The sequence below is a fragment of the Copadichromis virginalis genome, linkage group LG13 (assembly GCF_057382275.1).
Source record: "Copadichromis virginalis isolate Kocher_CV1m ecotype Utaka linkage group LG13, C_Virginalis_male_GT1.1, whole genome shotgun sequence".
In the NCBI taxonomy this organism is placed as follows: domain Eukaryota; kingdom Metazoa; phylum Chordata; class Actinopteri; order Cichliformes; family Cichlidae; genus Copadichromis; species Copadichromis virginalis.
In genome coordinates, this window is record NC_140630.1 from 23208043 (window position 1) to 23224370 (window position 16328).

The 16328-nt window shown below is 41.5% G+C and overlaps 1 protein-coding gene across 1 annotated transcript in view; it reads right to left on the minus strand.

Annotated features, from left to right (window-relative positions):
- Positions 1-16328, minus strand: part of macrod2 (mono-ADP ribosylhydrolase 2) — a 493575-nt gene that overhangs the window by 22228 nt on the left and 455019 nt on the right. Inside the window, exons 9-13 of the mRNA XM_085478096.1 lie at positions 13355-13433; positions 6976-7014; positions 5276-5335; positions 753-791; positions 286-324 (exon numbers count right to left, since the gene is read on the minus strand). Coding sequence (XP_085334222.1) covers positions 286-324; positions 753-791; positions 5276-5335; positions 6976-7014; positions 13355-13433 — 256 coding nt within the window. The remainder of the gene's footprint in view (positions 1-285; positions 325-752; positions 792-5275; positions 5336-6975; positions 7015-13354; positions 13434-16328) is intronic.

Sequence of the window (16328 nt, forward strand, 5' to 3'; positions counted from 1 at the left end):
CTGTTCCGCTTCAATGCGCCATCTTTGTTTACTCTTTCCCACCCAGGCTTCTAGACTTCTGATTGGCCAACATTTCTACACGGTTAGGAATATCGCCACCTGTTGCTTTGGCATGTTCCTAGCAGCGGTTTCCTTCGTTTTTGCATTTACGTGTGGACGGGATTTTAAAAAAAAAAAACGAAAACGGAAAATCTCCATTTTCAAAAATACCGGACGTAGCTTAAGTCTGCACCCAGACAACACGTAATTGCACCGTTGGACCCTTGATTTGTAACTGTACTTTACCTTGACTCTGACTCTCCATCTCCACATCTTGAGGTTCATCTGTATTTAGAAAGACAAGAGAAATTCAAAAGAGAAAACATACGGGTTTAGCGCCAGCGTCTGGAGTTGAATAGACTTGGCTTTCGATATCACCTCAAACAGCCTTTTCATTCCATCTCTTTCTGTAGCTTTGCCTTTGTTCTACAGTATGAGAGCAATGGATCCACAAAGACATGCATAAATTAAGTGACAAAAACGAAGGGAAAAAGAATGTCACTTCTAAAGCCATACATAATTGAGGGATTTCTTTGTTCCACGCTTCTGTGATAAGAGAACTTTTTTTTTGTTAGAGTGGTGACACACGGGATGGAAAGACTGTACTGAAACAAAGAAAAAAAATTCAATTTTTGATGACAAATGACATCAAGAAGCATCGGTAGAGCCGAGAGGCTCAGAACATGCGCTAATGGTCCGTAGAGCTACATTACCATTGTCACCGTTATCTTCATCACCTCCTCCCTCTGTACCTGAAAAGGGAGAGAAAAAAAAATCATCAGCCAAACAGAGGCATCGGTATGAATAATACCAGTCATTCGTTTTAAAAAGCAAAGGAAACAGTCATAATAATGATCACTGTTAGCTCTTCATCTTCCTAATGCAAAGGATTTATTTTGAGGGTGTTGACGCCGCATTTTAAAGCAGCAACGTCCAACCTAAGTTATTTTTCATTACTGAAACAGCATTATACTGTTGGGATTTTCTGTCCATGTTTGAGTTTACAGATACTTGCTACTGATGTTTCTAATAACATTTTAATTACTCTATATTTTGCATAAACACAACAGGGGACTAACACAGGAGGTCTTTAACATATCTAGCTTTAAGACAGCAGTTTTGGGTCTTTGTTATAAGAAAGAGGCTCTTAAATTTGTAGCATTGGGGAAGTAATAAGCCACAGTAGTGCTTTGAAAATTTGCAGGGCATGTTACTTTATGTTGCGTGCATAAGGTAACATGCCGATGTTGTAGTGTTGCCCAAACTCACCCTGGTCAGCTAGACTGAATAAAAATATTTTTGCAGTTTTGGTTATAAACAAATAAAAATGAATCATCTTACAGCTTTTTATATAAAAGCATATATATGCTACACATATATTTGAAGAACGTTACTCGTACATTACACACAGGTGCTGCCATCACCAAACTATAATTTCACGTCATTACAGCCTTTATCCTGTTACATCCTCCTATAAACTGAACTCCATAGAAATGTCCACCGGATGCACAAAAGGCAGAATTTGATATGAATAAAAATCCTATCTGTTACTACTCCCACCCTCCTCACCGCTTTCTTGCACTCTTACACACAGACAGGCACATAAACCAATGACATTTGGGACAAATTGAGTAAATGAAAGCCATGACACCAATAAGAGAACATGCTTTACAATGGCTATTGTGCAGCTTCTATAATTGCTTTTTTAACAAGCTGCAGAGAGAAACCATTTTTCATATCTATGCAATTTTGCCCTGCACTCAGAACAATAAAAATGCCAGCCTCCATTAAATGGGAAAAAGGCCAGTTCTACCAGTGCTGCATGTTTGTCTCAAGTATCTCTGTCCATCATGCAGAATGCTGGTGACACACAGTAGATGGCGAGCCTTTCTATTAATCATGACTGGCATTTGAGATAGAGCCACAGACAGGGGGCTGAAAAGAATACTTCAATGGGGGAAAAACAACTTAAGATGAATCCTCCGCTAGCCTTGAGGTCACCTTTTTTGTTTAAAATTATGCGAGGGCCTTGTATCTGTCCAAAGTATCTATCTGTCCCAAACAACAATTTATCAGATATGACAAAAGGCAGACTGTAATTTCCTCTTTGTTATTTGATCATTTGTATTTGGCTTATTGAATGAAACTGCATTCAATTTGTGATAAAGGAAAACGTGGGACAGATTGTGGATGAAATGCACACACACACACACACACACCAAAAGACCACATGCAAAAATGAAGGAAAAACAAATAAATGTATTGTGCAGATGTGACTTCTAAAGGCTCTGAGGTAAGATCAATTTAAATGCTGTCTCTTTAAAAGGTAAAAACCCAAATAACACCTTTAGGATATCGCTCATCCATGAATACGAAACACCAGGTGGCAGCATTGCCATAGCTTTCCTCCCCAGTGCTCGCTATACAATACTGTCATCACTGTAAATAAGGGTCTGACATACTTCACACAGAAGGGTTCGGGCAACACCTCGAGACTTTTACTGTCAATATTCTGATGAATTCCACTTCAAGAAACATGGTGACAAAAAGGCAATTTTAGGTACTCGCCTGCACTTCTGTTGACTGAGCAAAAGCGCAATGTTTTTCCGAATAAAATGTTCGTCTCACACACACTTAAATGATTTATTAATGTCTACATCACATTCAGGGCTACAGTATTACAAGGACATAAACAATTTATAGGCTGATATTCAACCTTCCTTTTGTACCCTACTTGCACGCCTGTTAAGTAAACATCACCTGTAGTTGATGTTTACTAGTAAATAAAAGCAATATCTCACACGGGAATAAATGGAAATGGGAACAAGTTAGCTGGAATGCGTGCACACTCACACACACTCACATCCAACCATTAGCTCGGCTCCAATCCCCCCTCCCCCTCCCCCAGGCCTTTCTACTATTCCTTTTATTAAAGCAAAGTGGAGCAAAGGACAGGAAAAAAAGATAAAAAATGAGGGAATGTGAAAAATTCATGAGACATTTGTAAAGGAAAAAGGAAAAACATGAGCAATAGCAATCGTTCAAAGACCTTTTGCACGTGAGGTATGTGTGCACAGAGTAAAGAGTAAGCACGTTTGTGAGAGATGCTTTATAGGGTACCACGGAGCTAGATGGCATCCCACAGAGAGGCTCACTGTCTGTCCACACGTAGCGTTATTAATCTGCATGTCCACTTTGTGCCATCTCTCACCATCCCCCCCTCTCTATCCCCGGTCTTTCCCACTACTCTCAAGCATTCCAGGCAAACAGGCATTGATTTCTGGCTTAATGTCCATATTTTACTGTGTCCTGTAACACACTAATCTCACTAATACCAATCTGATATCAAATAATGGGCACTGTAGTGCTGCTTGCCAACTCAGGTGTGCTCTAAAGAGGTTCGAGTCCAGCTTGGAACTCCGTGCCAGCTTTCACCTCCGTGTCTCAGCCACCTTTTTACCTCTCTTGGTTTTTCTTTCTATAGCTTGTGGCGTCTGCATGCTGTGCTTCTGTTTCATGTGGATTACATCACAGCACAGCTCATCACACACACACAGAGTCAGTCTGTGACCCCCACCTTTCAAATACTCCCCAGGGATGTTTGCCGATGACGTTGGATCATGTTAGCTTCATTTGAAGAAGAGATAAAATGCTGTTGATCAAACTTGAAAGCCACCTGCGTTGTTCTTTTAATATGACTTAATCGTGCATCATGTATGCTATGCTGTGTAGTGGAATATCCTTTTTGAAAATTAAATGAAATATATGCATTAAAATAAGCTGTATTTTGATGCTGTCTAGTGTTCAAAAACAGAAGCTGCTGTGTTGTTTGAATGGTGAGTTCTACCACAGGTTACTTGCTCTTTTATGTTTGGCCTGGGTGTATGTGTTAATTGTGTGCTTTTAACTGTCTCCTTCCTTGAGTCCACTGAGACGGAAGAGGCCTTTTGCTTGTGAGGTGACAAAAGAGCTGTAAATGCAGCAGTGCTTCTGTGTGGGACGGAGAGATCCTATAATTACCTTCAGTCCACTAACCAGTGTATTTATCAGGGCAAAACATTGGTGAAAACCTTGATGTTTTCACCAATGATCCCACAGAGGCATATTGACAGACACACTTCATCAACTCTGCTGCAGAGTTGATGCTTTTTTTTACAAAAAGGTCCTTCACTACACCAATGACTATAGTGCATGAAAGAGTGAAATACATATTTTAGTTGCTAGAAGAGCTTGCTCTGGTACACACAAGTAGCACGAGGCTCTCAAGCACCTTATAATGTCTGTTTTATGTAACTGACAGGTTGTTTTTGCACTTAGCGTTTCCTTTGCTTTGTGCAATCTTGAGTGTTTTCGATGATTAATCCCACCTATGTGCTACATCGAACCAGACCTAACCTTTACAGTGCAGGCAGCACAAAATCATTTCATTGCCTCCCTGTGAGAGAGGTTGTGTCAAGGACTGACTGTTCCCATGCTAGAAAGCTGTGCCAAGGCCTTTTGTGAATGGATTAGTTACTATTAAGCTGCAGGGCCTGATAAATTAGGATTTATAAAGATTATTACAAAATACTTATGCCCTTCTAATGCTGATGATTGAATTTGTGAATCATACTGAATTACTGTGGATTATGGCAAAGGTATGTTGAAGAGGCAGGGAGAAAGACTTATTGTGCTTTGTTGAGGAACACAGAATGCTGTGGCGCCCTTGAAGTGACTGCACTATCTAGACCAGCCTCTCACAATCAGTGAGAGGAACGGTTTCCCCAAAGACAACAGCCATGACTGCTATCTTCAAAAAATTCCTTGCAACCTTAAGGCTTAAAGACAAATGGATGGTGTACAATTTTAATTGCCTACTAACACCCTCCAGTGTAAGAATCTAATTATCTTTGGTCCATCGTATCGGAGAAGCCTATAATTGTTTCAATATTACACATCCAAAGGGGCTGAAACTGCAGAATAGCCAGATAATGGCTTCTTAAACAAGTTTGCCTCTAAGAAAACATTCTTTTAAAAAGACCGAGCTTCATCTTGTATTCATTTCCCCAAAGAGGAACTTGGCATCAGAAGAACAAGAGATTACTGACCAAGAGAACGCTCCTTTACTTTATACACACACAATAATTGTTTTTAAAGTAAACACATATCAGTGTTTCCTCTGCCAGTAAAGTTTCCCTGGCGCGTTAAGAAGAAGGAGCCGGAACAAACGTGCACAGTCAGAACGAGTGCACTCTACCTCTGGTGTTGTCCTCACTCTCTTCCTCGGTTGCTGCTTTGGTAGGTGGTTTTGTGTTATCTATAAATCAACAAAAATAAATGGTGATTCAGTTGAGCAGACACATCCTTATCCCAAAACGCTACCAGGAAGCAAGGAGCATGTCGTTCTGGCATCAAGGTGAGTGAGATGGTGTGAGTAAAGCTGACTCTTTGAAGCAGTGATTATTCTTGGCCGTTCTGTCTCTGTGGACCACGCGACAAAAGCCCGTGGGAGAGCATGATGGCTCTTGTGTTTTGTTTTATACCCGCCTGATAAAAATGACGCTGGTGGGAGAAAAGGGGAAGAATGTGAGGCTTTGACACCAACTCCAGACCACAGTCTGGGACAAAAGCATCATTCCGTGTGAGAATTGCAGTCATTTGAGCCTTTGAATAGCTTCCAGGCTGACTGATTCAAACTCTGGCTGATGGAGCAGAATAAAAGGCCAGTCTTTGGCACCAGTGCAGAAGCCCATCAAACAAGGCCAAACTGGACCAGGAAAGGGCTAGTATGATGATACAACAGAGCCAGGAATTATCAGGGGTTGTTTCAGTATAGTGTGGTACTGTATGCAGCATAAAATAGCTGGTGAGGAATACAATAATAAAAACCCAGCACACTTGGTCAAGACAAGAAAACAGTTCCTCTCGACCAAGCCTTTACGATTCAGCCACATTGTTTCACTTTGGAATATCACATTTTACAGTGCGCTTATAAAACAGCCCTTTTATGTTCACCCAAAGTGAAAACACACATGCGTGTAATTGGTAGATCATGGGGGTGACTTTTGGAGGAAAACATTTTGATAGCACCCTCGTTTCTACATCTACAGTAATCTGAAGACTTTCTTCTGCAGACTGTAAAACTAACATTGCTTTTCGCTCAGATGGCTGCACATGTACTATGAGGTTTGAGCAGTTAGATGTGGGAAAACCTCACTGCTAATCCCACTGTGATCACAATTAAAAAAAATAAAATAAAAGCTCTTCATGTACTGCTTTGCAACACTCTACCTTGGAGAGAATTGCTACAGGCGGTATCAAACATTTATCAAACAGCTCATAAAACTGAATTTTATACTGTATGTCTGCAAGTAACAACCAAACTGCTGTTATTGTTATTATGTTATTATGGCTATTGTTTCTGCTATTCAAACGCACACACGCGCTTCTATGTGGCCATCAGTTTGTGTCATTGCTTATTCAGGACATCAGCGCACAGACAAATGTCAGTAGTTTATCCTGATAAGCAGTATCTGGTACCTTCAGGCTTCGTTCCAAGATGGTGTGTTGATAAAAGCATTATGCGCTGACAGTTTGTGTTTGTGCTATCACCCGGTGCACGCTGTGGAGGGATGTAGCTCTGCTGCTTCTTTGTCGCTCGCTTTAGGTGGTCTGAAGGCATTGTGCCCGTAAGCCGGATGAAGAGAATGGTGTTGGGAATTGGCTTTGATATAAGCTCTTGTAATGTAATGCACCTGACATGAAGTATTTTTAACAGCGATGAGTCAGGCCTGGGATTCAACTTGTCGCTAAATGCATAAACATTCAATTTCGTCTGCTTCGCGAAACCCAGCAAATCACTGTCATAAGCTGAAGCTACACCACTCACTCACCCTCTGTGTGCTTTAATGGAGGTGTTAAGGTGAAAAGGGAACCATGAAATATTCTGTCACTCACCTTCCTTCGGCGGCTCCTCTGTAACCTCCATGTCATTGTCTGGCAGAGGGGGAGAAAACGACAGCGTGTCAAACCAGGCTCTTTTATAATGCACGAGCCGACTCATGGCAACATGATTATAATATTAGAATATCACAGTGTTATGATGCCGACTGCTGAAACCAAACAATGAAACTCGAACCTGCACCCACCCCTGTAAATCGGGGAAATACGATCACATTTGTGTGTTCCAAAAGCTTTTCGCTGAAACTCTTTCACCTCCTGTTCCTCATCACACTCAACAACCTCCTTCAATTTCCCACCAGATGGCCTTGGATATCGAGAGTTATTACACCAAATGACTGAGTATGTGGGTATATGTTTGGGGAGAGGGGGTCACATTCGTGAAACATTCTTTTCCAATTATATCTATGCTGGTAGGCTCAGCATAAATGACATAAAGCCTCCCATTTCCTGAAAATACAAGGACTCCAGGCTGGCGTGGACAACTGCGTCTTTAAAAAAAACAAAAAAAAAAACCCCCTTTGATTTTCTCTTCTTTTGTCTGTAAGTCTATTGTGTGAGACAGACTGAGGGTACTAGAGGTGTTCTGGGTGGATGAGTTGAGCTGCACAGTGCGAGATGAGACGGATGCTTTGGATGTTTATGCTTCAGGAGGAACTGCAGAGTGAGAGATGAGGCGAGAGAGGAACCGTGGATGCCTGCTCACGGCTCCTACACACGATACGCACTCATAGACACTCAGATCTTGCACAGCTCAGCATGCCTCTAGATGCCTTGTGTCAGGCCACTATATACACAGTACATGTGTACTTGCCTTTTTCATGTGCACAGTTCATATGAATGGATTACATTATTTGTGAGGGCACGTGTATTTTTATGTGTGTGTGTGTGGCTGTGCAGGAGTCTGTGAAATGATTGCACTGTGGTTAACAAGCAAAAGCAAGCGTTAGCTTTGATGAAAGGCTGTTGTCATCTGTTCTGTAGAAGTGTAACCATCAGAGCTCCCAGTGGATCCAGCGACAGGCTTTTCTTTTGTATAACACTGAATAAAAGGGTACAGTGCATTAATCTAACCCTGCTTGGGGAAACAAAGGAAGGTCCACTGATACAGTACTACAACAGCGCAAGAATGGAAACATCAGGCCACACATGATTCTGCTATGATCACGGCTCAATACAGGGAAGGTGCAGTATGTTTTAGTCCAGAACGACCCGTGTGACACCTTTTTTTGGTTCTTGCTTTCTTTCTAGGCCATAAAACCAAAGAAATCGCAAACGCATACACATTTAAACAGGATGGCGTGATATGATAACTGATGAGAAAGGATCAGCTGTTTGACAGTACACAGGCTTATTCACGCTCTAAGAAATAGATGACAAGATTGATTCTGCTCTCATGTCTGCATGCTAAATGCGAAACAATAGCTGGTACATGGTTAGCTTAGCATAAACTTTCTAAGCAGGGGAAGAGAAATCTACAACCACGTAGCAAAATTAAATAATTATCCAATCGGAGTGACAGTGAAACTCCAGGAATGTTCCCGAACTGGACCAATAATAATGTATAGGTACAGTTCTGTGCAAAAGTTTTGAGCTACCACTCATTTCTTTATATTTTCTAGGAAAACTAGAAGTCGGTGCAGAGATTTATCGAAGCGTGCAAACATATATAGAAATTGAGTATATAAGGTAAAAATAGGGAAAACTGATTGTACAGTTTTTACTGTACAATCTAATGTGCAACTCCCCCCTTATATCCAAAGGGGTCAGCACAGTGGATCGGACATGTTGCCACTGATTATGAGTCCAGTTCTTGTTTAATTTAGCATACCTTAGCCCTTTCTGCATGTTTCCCCTTCTTATGAATGGCTTTTTGAAAGCCACGCTTCCAATAACAGCACATCTGATGAGGTTTCAGTGAACAGTAGATGGATCAGCTGAACGACCATGGTCGTGATTTTCAGATACTTGTTTTGTCCAGTTACCTGAGATTTTTTTAAGAACACACTGGACACCATATCAAGATCTGTCAAGTGTTTTGGTCAACAGCTCTTCGGGCATCACCCTGTTGGTGCAAAAATAATATTTTATGTCTGTCGGGCTGTGTTATCTTTGGCATTTTTCATAGCTTCAACCAAAGAAATTGGAACAAATGATGCGTTTTTGTGAGAAGCTTCTAGTAACAAAATGCCCAAAGATACAATTTAAAACTGTTTTTTTTTGTTAAGCTGTCTGTAGACACAACACTGAGTCATCCCTCAAGTTAGGTGCCTGTTTTATGTTTGAATGATTCATGGTTCAGTGTCCAGTGGCTTAACAAACTAAAAACCACTCCTTTGAAAATGGTGGTGTACAAATGAGTGAAAAAGATAAACATGCACAGACTATCAGAACTACTGTGCAAGACCACTTTAAAAAATGACAAGACAGTCTGGCTATTTGGAAGCAAAATAAACAAGAAATAAGAATTGCTGCAAGGCTTTTGCACGGTCCTCAGTATTTTTTCTCCACTTTTGATGGAGCTCAGCTCTTTTCCAGTGTTTTATGCTATGCTAAGCTTAGCTGTCTCCAGCTTTTTAACAAATAGATATGAGAGTATTATTGATCCTCTCATCTGACTCTTGGAAAGAAGTATTGACCCTATCATTAAATTCCTAATAGACGATGAATGAACTATTCCTTTAGGGTTACATATTCACGCACAAATAGGAATACCTTGTGAGAAACGATATGGCCATATTTAAATTTAAATAGTGTCCCTAAACCGAGCAATTCTGAACGTTTAAATTATCAGCGAGTGACCATGACCAGCCAACACCAAAAACACAGATAAGCAGCTCATAACATTTGTCCATTTTCATGTCTGATTTATTCACAGGCTTCCCAACATTTTTCAAATATGAAGGGCTAAAGCAGGAACCTCGTATCTGCCGAAGCTGACTGAGAGACTCAGTGTGCTCCCTGACAATAACATCACTAACACACCGTGGTCTCCTCATTTCCCTGCCCTGAGGGATAGCCTCGTGAAACCAACACAGACTTCATTTTCACCCCTCACAGGGATCCTGTAGCCCTTCATATGCTCCGTCAACAAATTACATGTGTGTGATAAAAGCCTGTGCATACCACAGCTTTACTGCTGTAACAGCAGTGGTGTGGTTTGAGGGGGTTCTTTTACTATGGACATTTGATGGCCGGGTGGGTGTGTGCATGTGTGTGTGGGTTAGGGGTTAAGAGGCGAGGAACATACAGTGTGTATTAAAAAGCTTTGTAAATAAATGTCAACTGGAAAGTGGGTGAAACAGTTGGAGAGAATGCAGCAGCCTCTGCAGTCCTGTGGTCTGTGTTAATATTGTCAGCAGTGTGGCTGATTGAGGAGAAGACGAGATGGAGCCCAGCTTGTGGGCAGCCACCCGGATCATATTAGTGGAGGAGTGTACCCAGAATCAATTTCAACATGCTTTCACTCTCTACAACTACAGATGCCTGACTGCTTCCATACGCGCAAATAATATGTGGCACGGGAAGCGTGTGGTCAATCACGCCAATCAGAATACATAATAGAATCGTGTTTTATGATTAATTGCATTGATTGAGCTCTGCTACTTAATCAATTAATGTTCATACTTGATAGTTTCGCCTTCTAAAAAAACCCCAACAACAAACAGCTTGTGCTGCTGTGTGCTTTAGCTTGTTCGTGTATTTGCATGATTCACTGTTGATGTTAGAGGGGAAAACTCATGACTCCAAAAGATCCAAAAGCATGCCGATCTTCACGAGCTACATAAAATACTCTGTGTGACTGTGAGGACTCCGTCGTTACTCATCAAACAGCTGCTCCATTGCTCAAATACCAGGCAGTTCTAATCTTTAAAAAAACAAATTAAAAAAATCCACTTCCTGTTTTGTGAACGTGTGCCACAGTTTATGTGCCTGCATGCAGGTGTGTCTGAGTATTCATGTCAGCACAGGCTATTTTTCAGTTTCCTCCCTTTGCAAAGGAGTAACCGTATTTTGGCTCTCGCACACTGACAGCTTGTGGAAATGCACATTGTAATAAAGCAATTTCCTGTATGCAAATGTCCTGTTTACACATTCCTGCTCCAGTCATTGTCACTTGACAGATTGCTTGAATATGAGGAAAGCGGCTATACTGTGAAAAATGAGAATAGTAAGACTTCAATAAAAAAAAAAAAAAATCCATTGTATGTGTACTTGCCGCTGTAGACATCCTTGAAACTGATGTCACGGGGAAGATCCCGAGTTTCGCATAACCACACACACACATACAAATTACAGAAAGATCAAGGCCACCATTCACAAGAGCTCTATAACAGTATGCAAATAAAGGAGGTGATGGAGAAGCTTCTCCTCAATGTAATGGGGAAGAATGAAGGGTGTGAAGGGTTAAGGAAATGGGCATGTAGCACAGGAATAAAGGGAGACGTGTGTGAGAATAAGTAAGGAGAACAGGAAGTGCAGACGTGACAGAGGGTTATTGAAAGCGAGAGGATGCTGCAGGAGACAGAATGGTCTCAAGTCTCTGTGTGATGCATTCAGTGTTGCCGTAAGATCTACCTGACTGTCTATCACTAGCAGAGAGGATGATGAGACGTGCTGAAAGTACTCGAGCACACCTGCAGAGCTAATTCACAGCCTCTGATTCACTACTGCCATTCTGCGCAGGCTAAATGCAAGTCTTTTCACACTATGGGGTTATGCATTACCTACCATGATGCAATCATACCAATCAGCACTTCTTTCTTCAAAGAACACCTTTCAACTACTGTTGGAAGCCATCTACGTAGTGCAGCGTGGCTGGATAAAACACACGAATCCTGTCGCTTCTGTGAGTGTCTACTAAGTGGCTAACTAAGACAGTGACCCTGAGTGGGAACGTCATGCTTATTAAGCCAATTTTCCTCTTCTGCCCACAAAGAGGAAAGATGGGCAAAGGTGGCCCTGACCTCAGGGGTCAAAGGACACGTGACAGGTAAGACACTGATGTCAAAAGCACTTGCATCACGGTGTGTGCTGTAGTAACCTTTTGAAATGACCCCAAATTTAATCAAAGACTGACCTCGGCCTCCCTTATTAGCAACTCATTACATTTTGGTACACAATAGTTTTTAAAGATTTTGCTCAGAGTAATGTGAGTCTCAAAACTTTTCTGAATGCCCTACGTGGCGCGCACACGCATACACACAAGCTGTCATTTTGCTTCTTCCCTGTTCCCAATCACAGGGAGATACAGGCCATTTATCCACTCACAGCACTTTTTAAATGGTGAGAGTGATAACTGGAGAACAACAGCTCCAGATTCTCATCTCAAAGCACTAATATGATGAGACGGGTGCTGGGTGCATGGGGGCAGGCAGTATAATTAAGGTCTCTCTTCGGAATGTAATCTTTTAGGGAAGAGTCTGGGCGGGGAGCGGGAGAGATGACGGGAGTGCAGGGAGAACAAAACACTCTCCATCTGGGAGCAGCGAGATGAAGGCCTGAGAGCCGGTATTCCGTTGGGGAGGTGAGGAGCGAAAAGTGAGGTAAATGGAAGGTAATGCTAGGCTGGTGAAGCCAGCCAGCCTCTTTCAGCTCCCCAGCTATTCAACTCAATCCTCTGTGGAACCCCCATCAGAGCTGGTGACTGCTCCTGGTCCCCGGAAAAAAAGATGATGGCATGAAAGGGGGGAGGGAATTGAGCAAGGGACAGAAAGGAGAGTGGGAGTAGAAGATAATGGATGTTTGTTTATTTCACACACACACACACAATTGGAGAGCAGTAACCAAGAGGATGGTCACAGTTGCTATGCATCCCGGAATATTTTAGCTTTTTTCAGGAGACAATTGCTGTTGTGTACTATTATTACAGTCAATCAAATCCGGCATTAAATTCTCATCAAACTATCAGTGATCACGTGAAATATCAGCTCGCTCATTCACGGCAAGCACACGAACCATTAGACAGCTATTATAGGTCAGGTAGATCGTGAGGCAATATGTAGAGAACCTGACACTTATTTTATCAACCTTGTCGGCATAAATTCTCACCGCTAATCTCCCCAAAGGCTGCGCGGTTGGTTGCGCTGAATATGTTTGCATTTGAAGGTGTCACCCAAACCTGACAGGTCCTTACACTACTGCTTCCAGGAACAGGATAATTCTCGCTGCAGATGTTTCCAAGGATACACAAGGTCACTTCCTAACTAACTGAACACATGTATGCATATGTTCAGTTACTTAGGCGGTGACATCACAGGTTGTCCAAAACTTGGAAAACTTGAAGAAAGTCAGCATGTTAATCAATTCAACAACAAAGTGTCAGGTAGCAGAAGAAATGTAATGATCCAGCAAGGATGCGAGTGATTACACGTACCTTGAAACATGACAGACATTTTCTTCTTGTAGATGGCAAAATCAGTCTCGAGGAAGACGCAGAAAATGACCCGTTTGATCTGCACGGGAAGAAGAAAAGATACGGAAGAGTAATTAACGAGCATGTTCATTGCTGAAAGGGCTCTCTGTGAATCTGATGAAGAAAAACTAACCGGACAAATTTAGATCTGACAATAGTGGTCGCCATGCGGTAATCTAATTAGTTACCCCAAAGACCATCTAAACAATACAAGCTGGGACAACTTTTGGCACATAGTACGGCACATTACATCAGAATAGGCATTATTTAATGGGGCGTGTGATAAGGGCATAAGCCTCTGTATGGGAACGGACATTAAATCAACATTAAAAGTTAAGGAATAAACTTGAAAATTACAAGAGGAGTAGCAAATTAATTATAAAGCCATAATTAAAAATGCTGAAAAGAAAAACACGGAGTAATTACATTTTGTACTGAAACCTCATTTAAATGCCACAGATACATATTTTGTGAAATCAAAAGCGCTTAATATAAAACAAGATTTTGACTTATTATTTCCTGTTTCGATTGTAATAAAAAACAGTATTCTGAGAATGCTTCCCAAACTAACAACAAGGATCGTTTCATTAGCTATTAAACTTCAGTCAGACCCTGAAATATCTGGAGCCGCTACCATTTCCCTTTAAAACAGGCAGGTCTTCTGCACTGTGTCAGTGCACTGTTATTTAGTAGGTTGTTCCAAGCATCTTGCCACAGTTCTGTCTCAGGTGCTTCTGTCTCTACGTGGAAGCAGAGCTCCACAGGGGTGGAGGGGGGGATACCATCTGTTTCAAGTTTCCTTTTGGTTTTTGTCACTGAAGTTAGTTCTTTATGCATCTGGCTTTATGCTTGCCATGCTAATAAATTTGGCCCCAATCAGACCCTCTGAAACTGTGTGATGCATAAGAGCCTAAAACAAGCCAGAGCTATAAAGTGACTTGACTGATGATGCCACAGCCTACTGTCTTCTGTTATTGCCATGGGTTTCTACTTGCTGCTAAGATAAAGTAAACAAATGTATTCTACTGTATGCCAGTGGGAAAAAAAGGTCTACAAAATTCAGCACAGGGGGTTATGAAGGCTCCTTTCTATTTTATAAACTAAACAAACAGCAGATAAATGGCGGAATGAGCTCACTGACTCCTACACTTCACTTGGCAAGAAGTTATAGTTGCAAATATTAAATATTAATTAACCTGCTATTTCCTCTGCTGTTTTTTGGCCCAGTCTAAATTCATAATTGTTATGTTTTTCACTTAGGAACTCTAAGCACACTGAATACTGAATGGTTTCAACCTTAAAGCACAGAGAGGATGGATAGATGTTAGGTTACACAGAAGTCTGGTTGCCTGGAAGACTTAATAATATTAGCAAATAATCATGTAATCTGAATAAATCTGTATAAATGCATCAGAAAGATAAACTTTTGTTTTATTTACCTCTACATAAGTTTAATTTTTCACCTTCTAAAAGAAGAGGCCTGCTTTGGGTTTAAGACAGATCCACTGGCACTGTGTTTTCCACACTTTGACAGTGTATCTAAAAACGATTCATAGAACTCAGAAGAAAGAGGTCACCTCTTTCAGTCTCACCCTTCTCCAGCAGAGTCTTAGATGTGCAGGCATCAGTCACGGTCACAGAGACGCATTACACACCACGGCAGCAGATAATCGCTTGACTGAATAATGGCAATTTTACACAACAGCCGTAATGCTAGCTATCTGCTCGCCATCCTCCTCCGTGCAGGATTTTATGTTCCAGTGGAATAAAGGGGGCCCACCGGCTTTACCCCCATTCCTGACCTAACCCAGCACAAGGATCCAATTCAAAGAGACACCCTTCTGGTGCTCATACAGACATACATCTATTAATAGTTTATGATCAGTGCTTTGGAGTAAATGTTAGGAGCTGCATCTCGGATGGTAACATTTTATTTTGCTAGATGTCTTGGGGGGGCTTTGTTCATAAAATGTAGACTCACTCTCTCAACCCTTCAACCCTGACAGAAAATGAAAGAATGTTTTAAGCCTCCTTTGAAGTCGTGGGCTCGCTGACAAACAGAAAAAGCAATAATACGGCAAGATAGTGCATACCACTGGGTGCTGGAAGGCCACAGGACAGCAGCTCCCCAGGAATTTCCATCACTCTTTTGTGCCGCTCCATTCTAAAACCGACTGCCCACTGTGAAACAGGATGAATCATGGATTCATGCTTTGCATCGCACAAAGAGGCTGGTGTGCGCGTGCATTTGGACACACACATACCAGGGGTGCTGATTACATTTTGCGTATGCACTATTAGATGCGATAAAATGGGAAATACTGCTCTGAGGGAATATGAGCTAAAGTCAAAAAAACAAAACAGAAAATCTTTGTATCCATGTCATGTATACGCTCTCTGTTTCTCTCTCCCCTGTCAATCTTTTTGTCTAGTTTCTGTTGCTCCGCGTCCACATTCTGCACAAGGCTCAGGCAGCGTCTTTTATTCTGCAGATCAGAAATACATTGTATGGTCTTTGACAGACATCAGCTAGACCAGGATGCCAAATGAAACCAAAAATGCCGGTGCTGAACATTGACATTCAGCCTGTATCTAAACAAAGTGTTGCAAAGAATTCATAAGAGCCAGAGAAGGTCTGATCTGTGACTCTTTCTTTAAAAAAAAAAGTACATTTCACTAGTTTGTACCTTAAAAAAACAGAGGCAGCGTGTCACCTGCGTGCACAGGTATTGTAGCATAGTCATCGGAAAATGATCCATCTAACAGTTTCCCTGAATAACAGTCAGACTCCTGTGCACCTGATGTTTTAATCATTATTTTACATGGACAGGGAACAACACACAAATCATTTTATGGGATGATACACATAATGTGACTGCTGTTATTCTGGAAGGACGACACGGTGAAAATTGGTTCTACAAAAAAGCCATTTCTG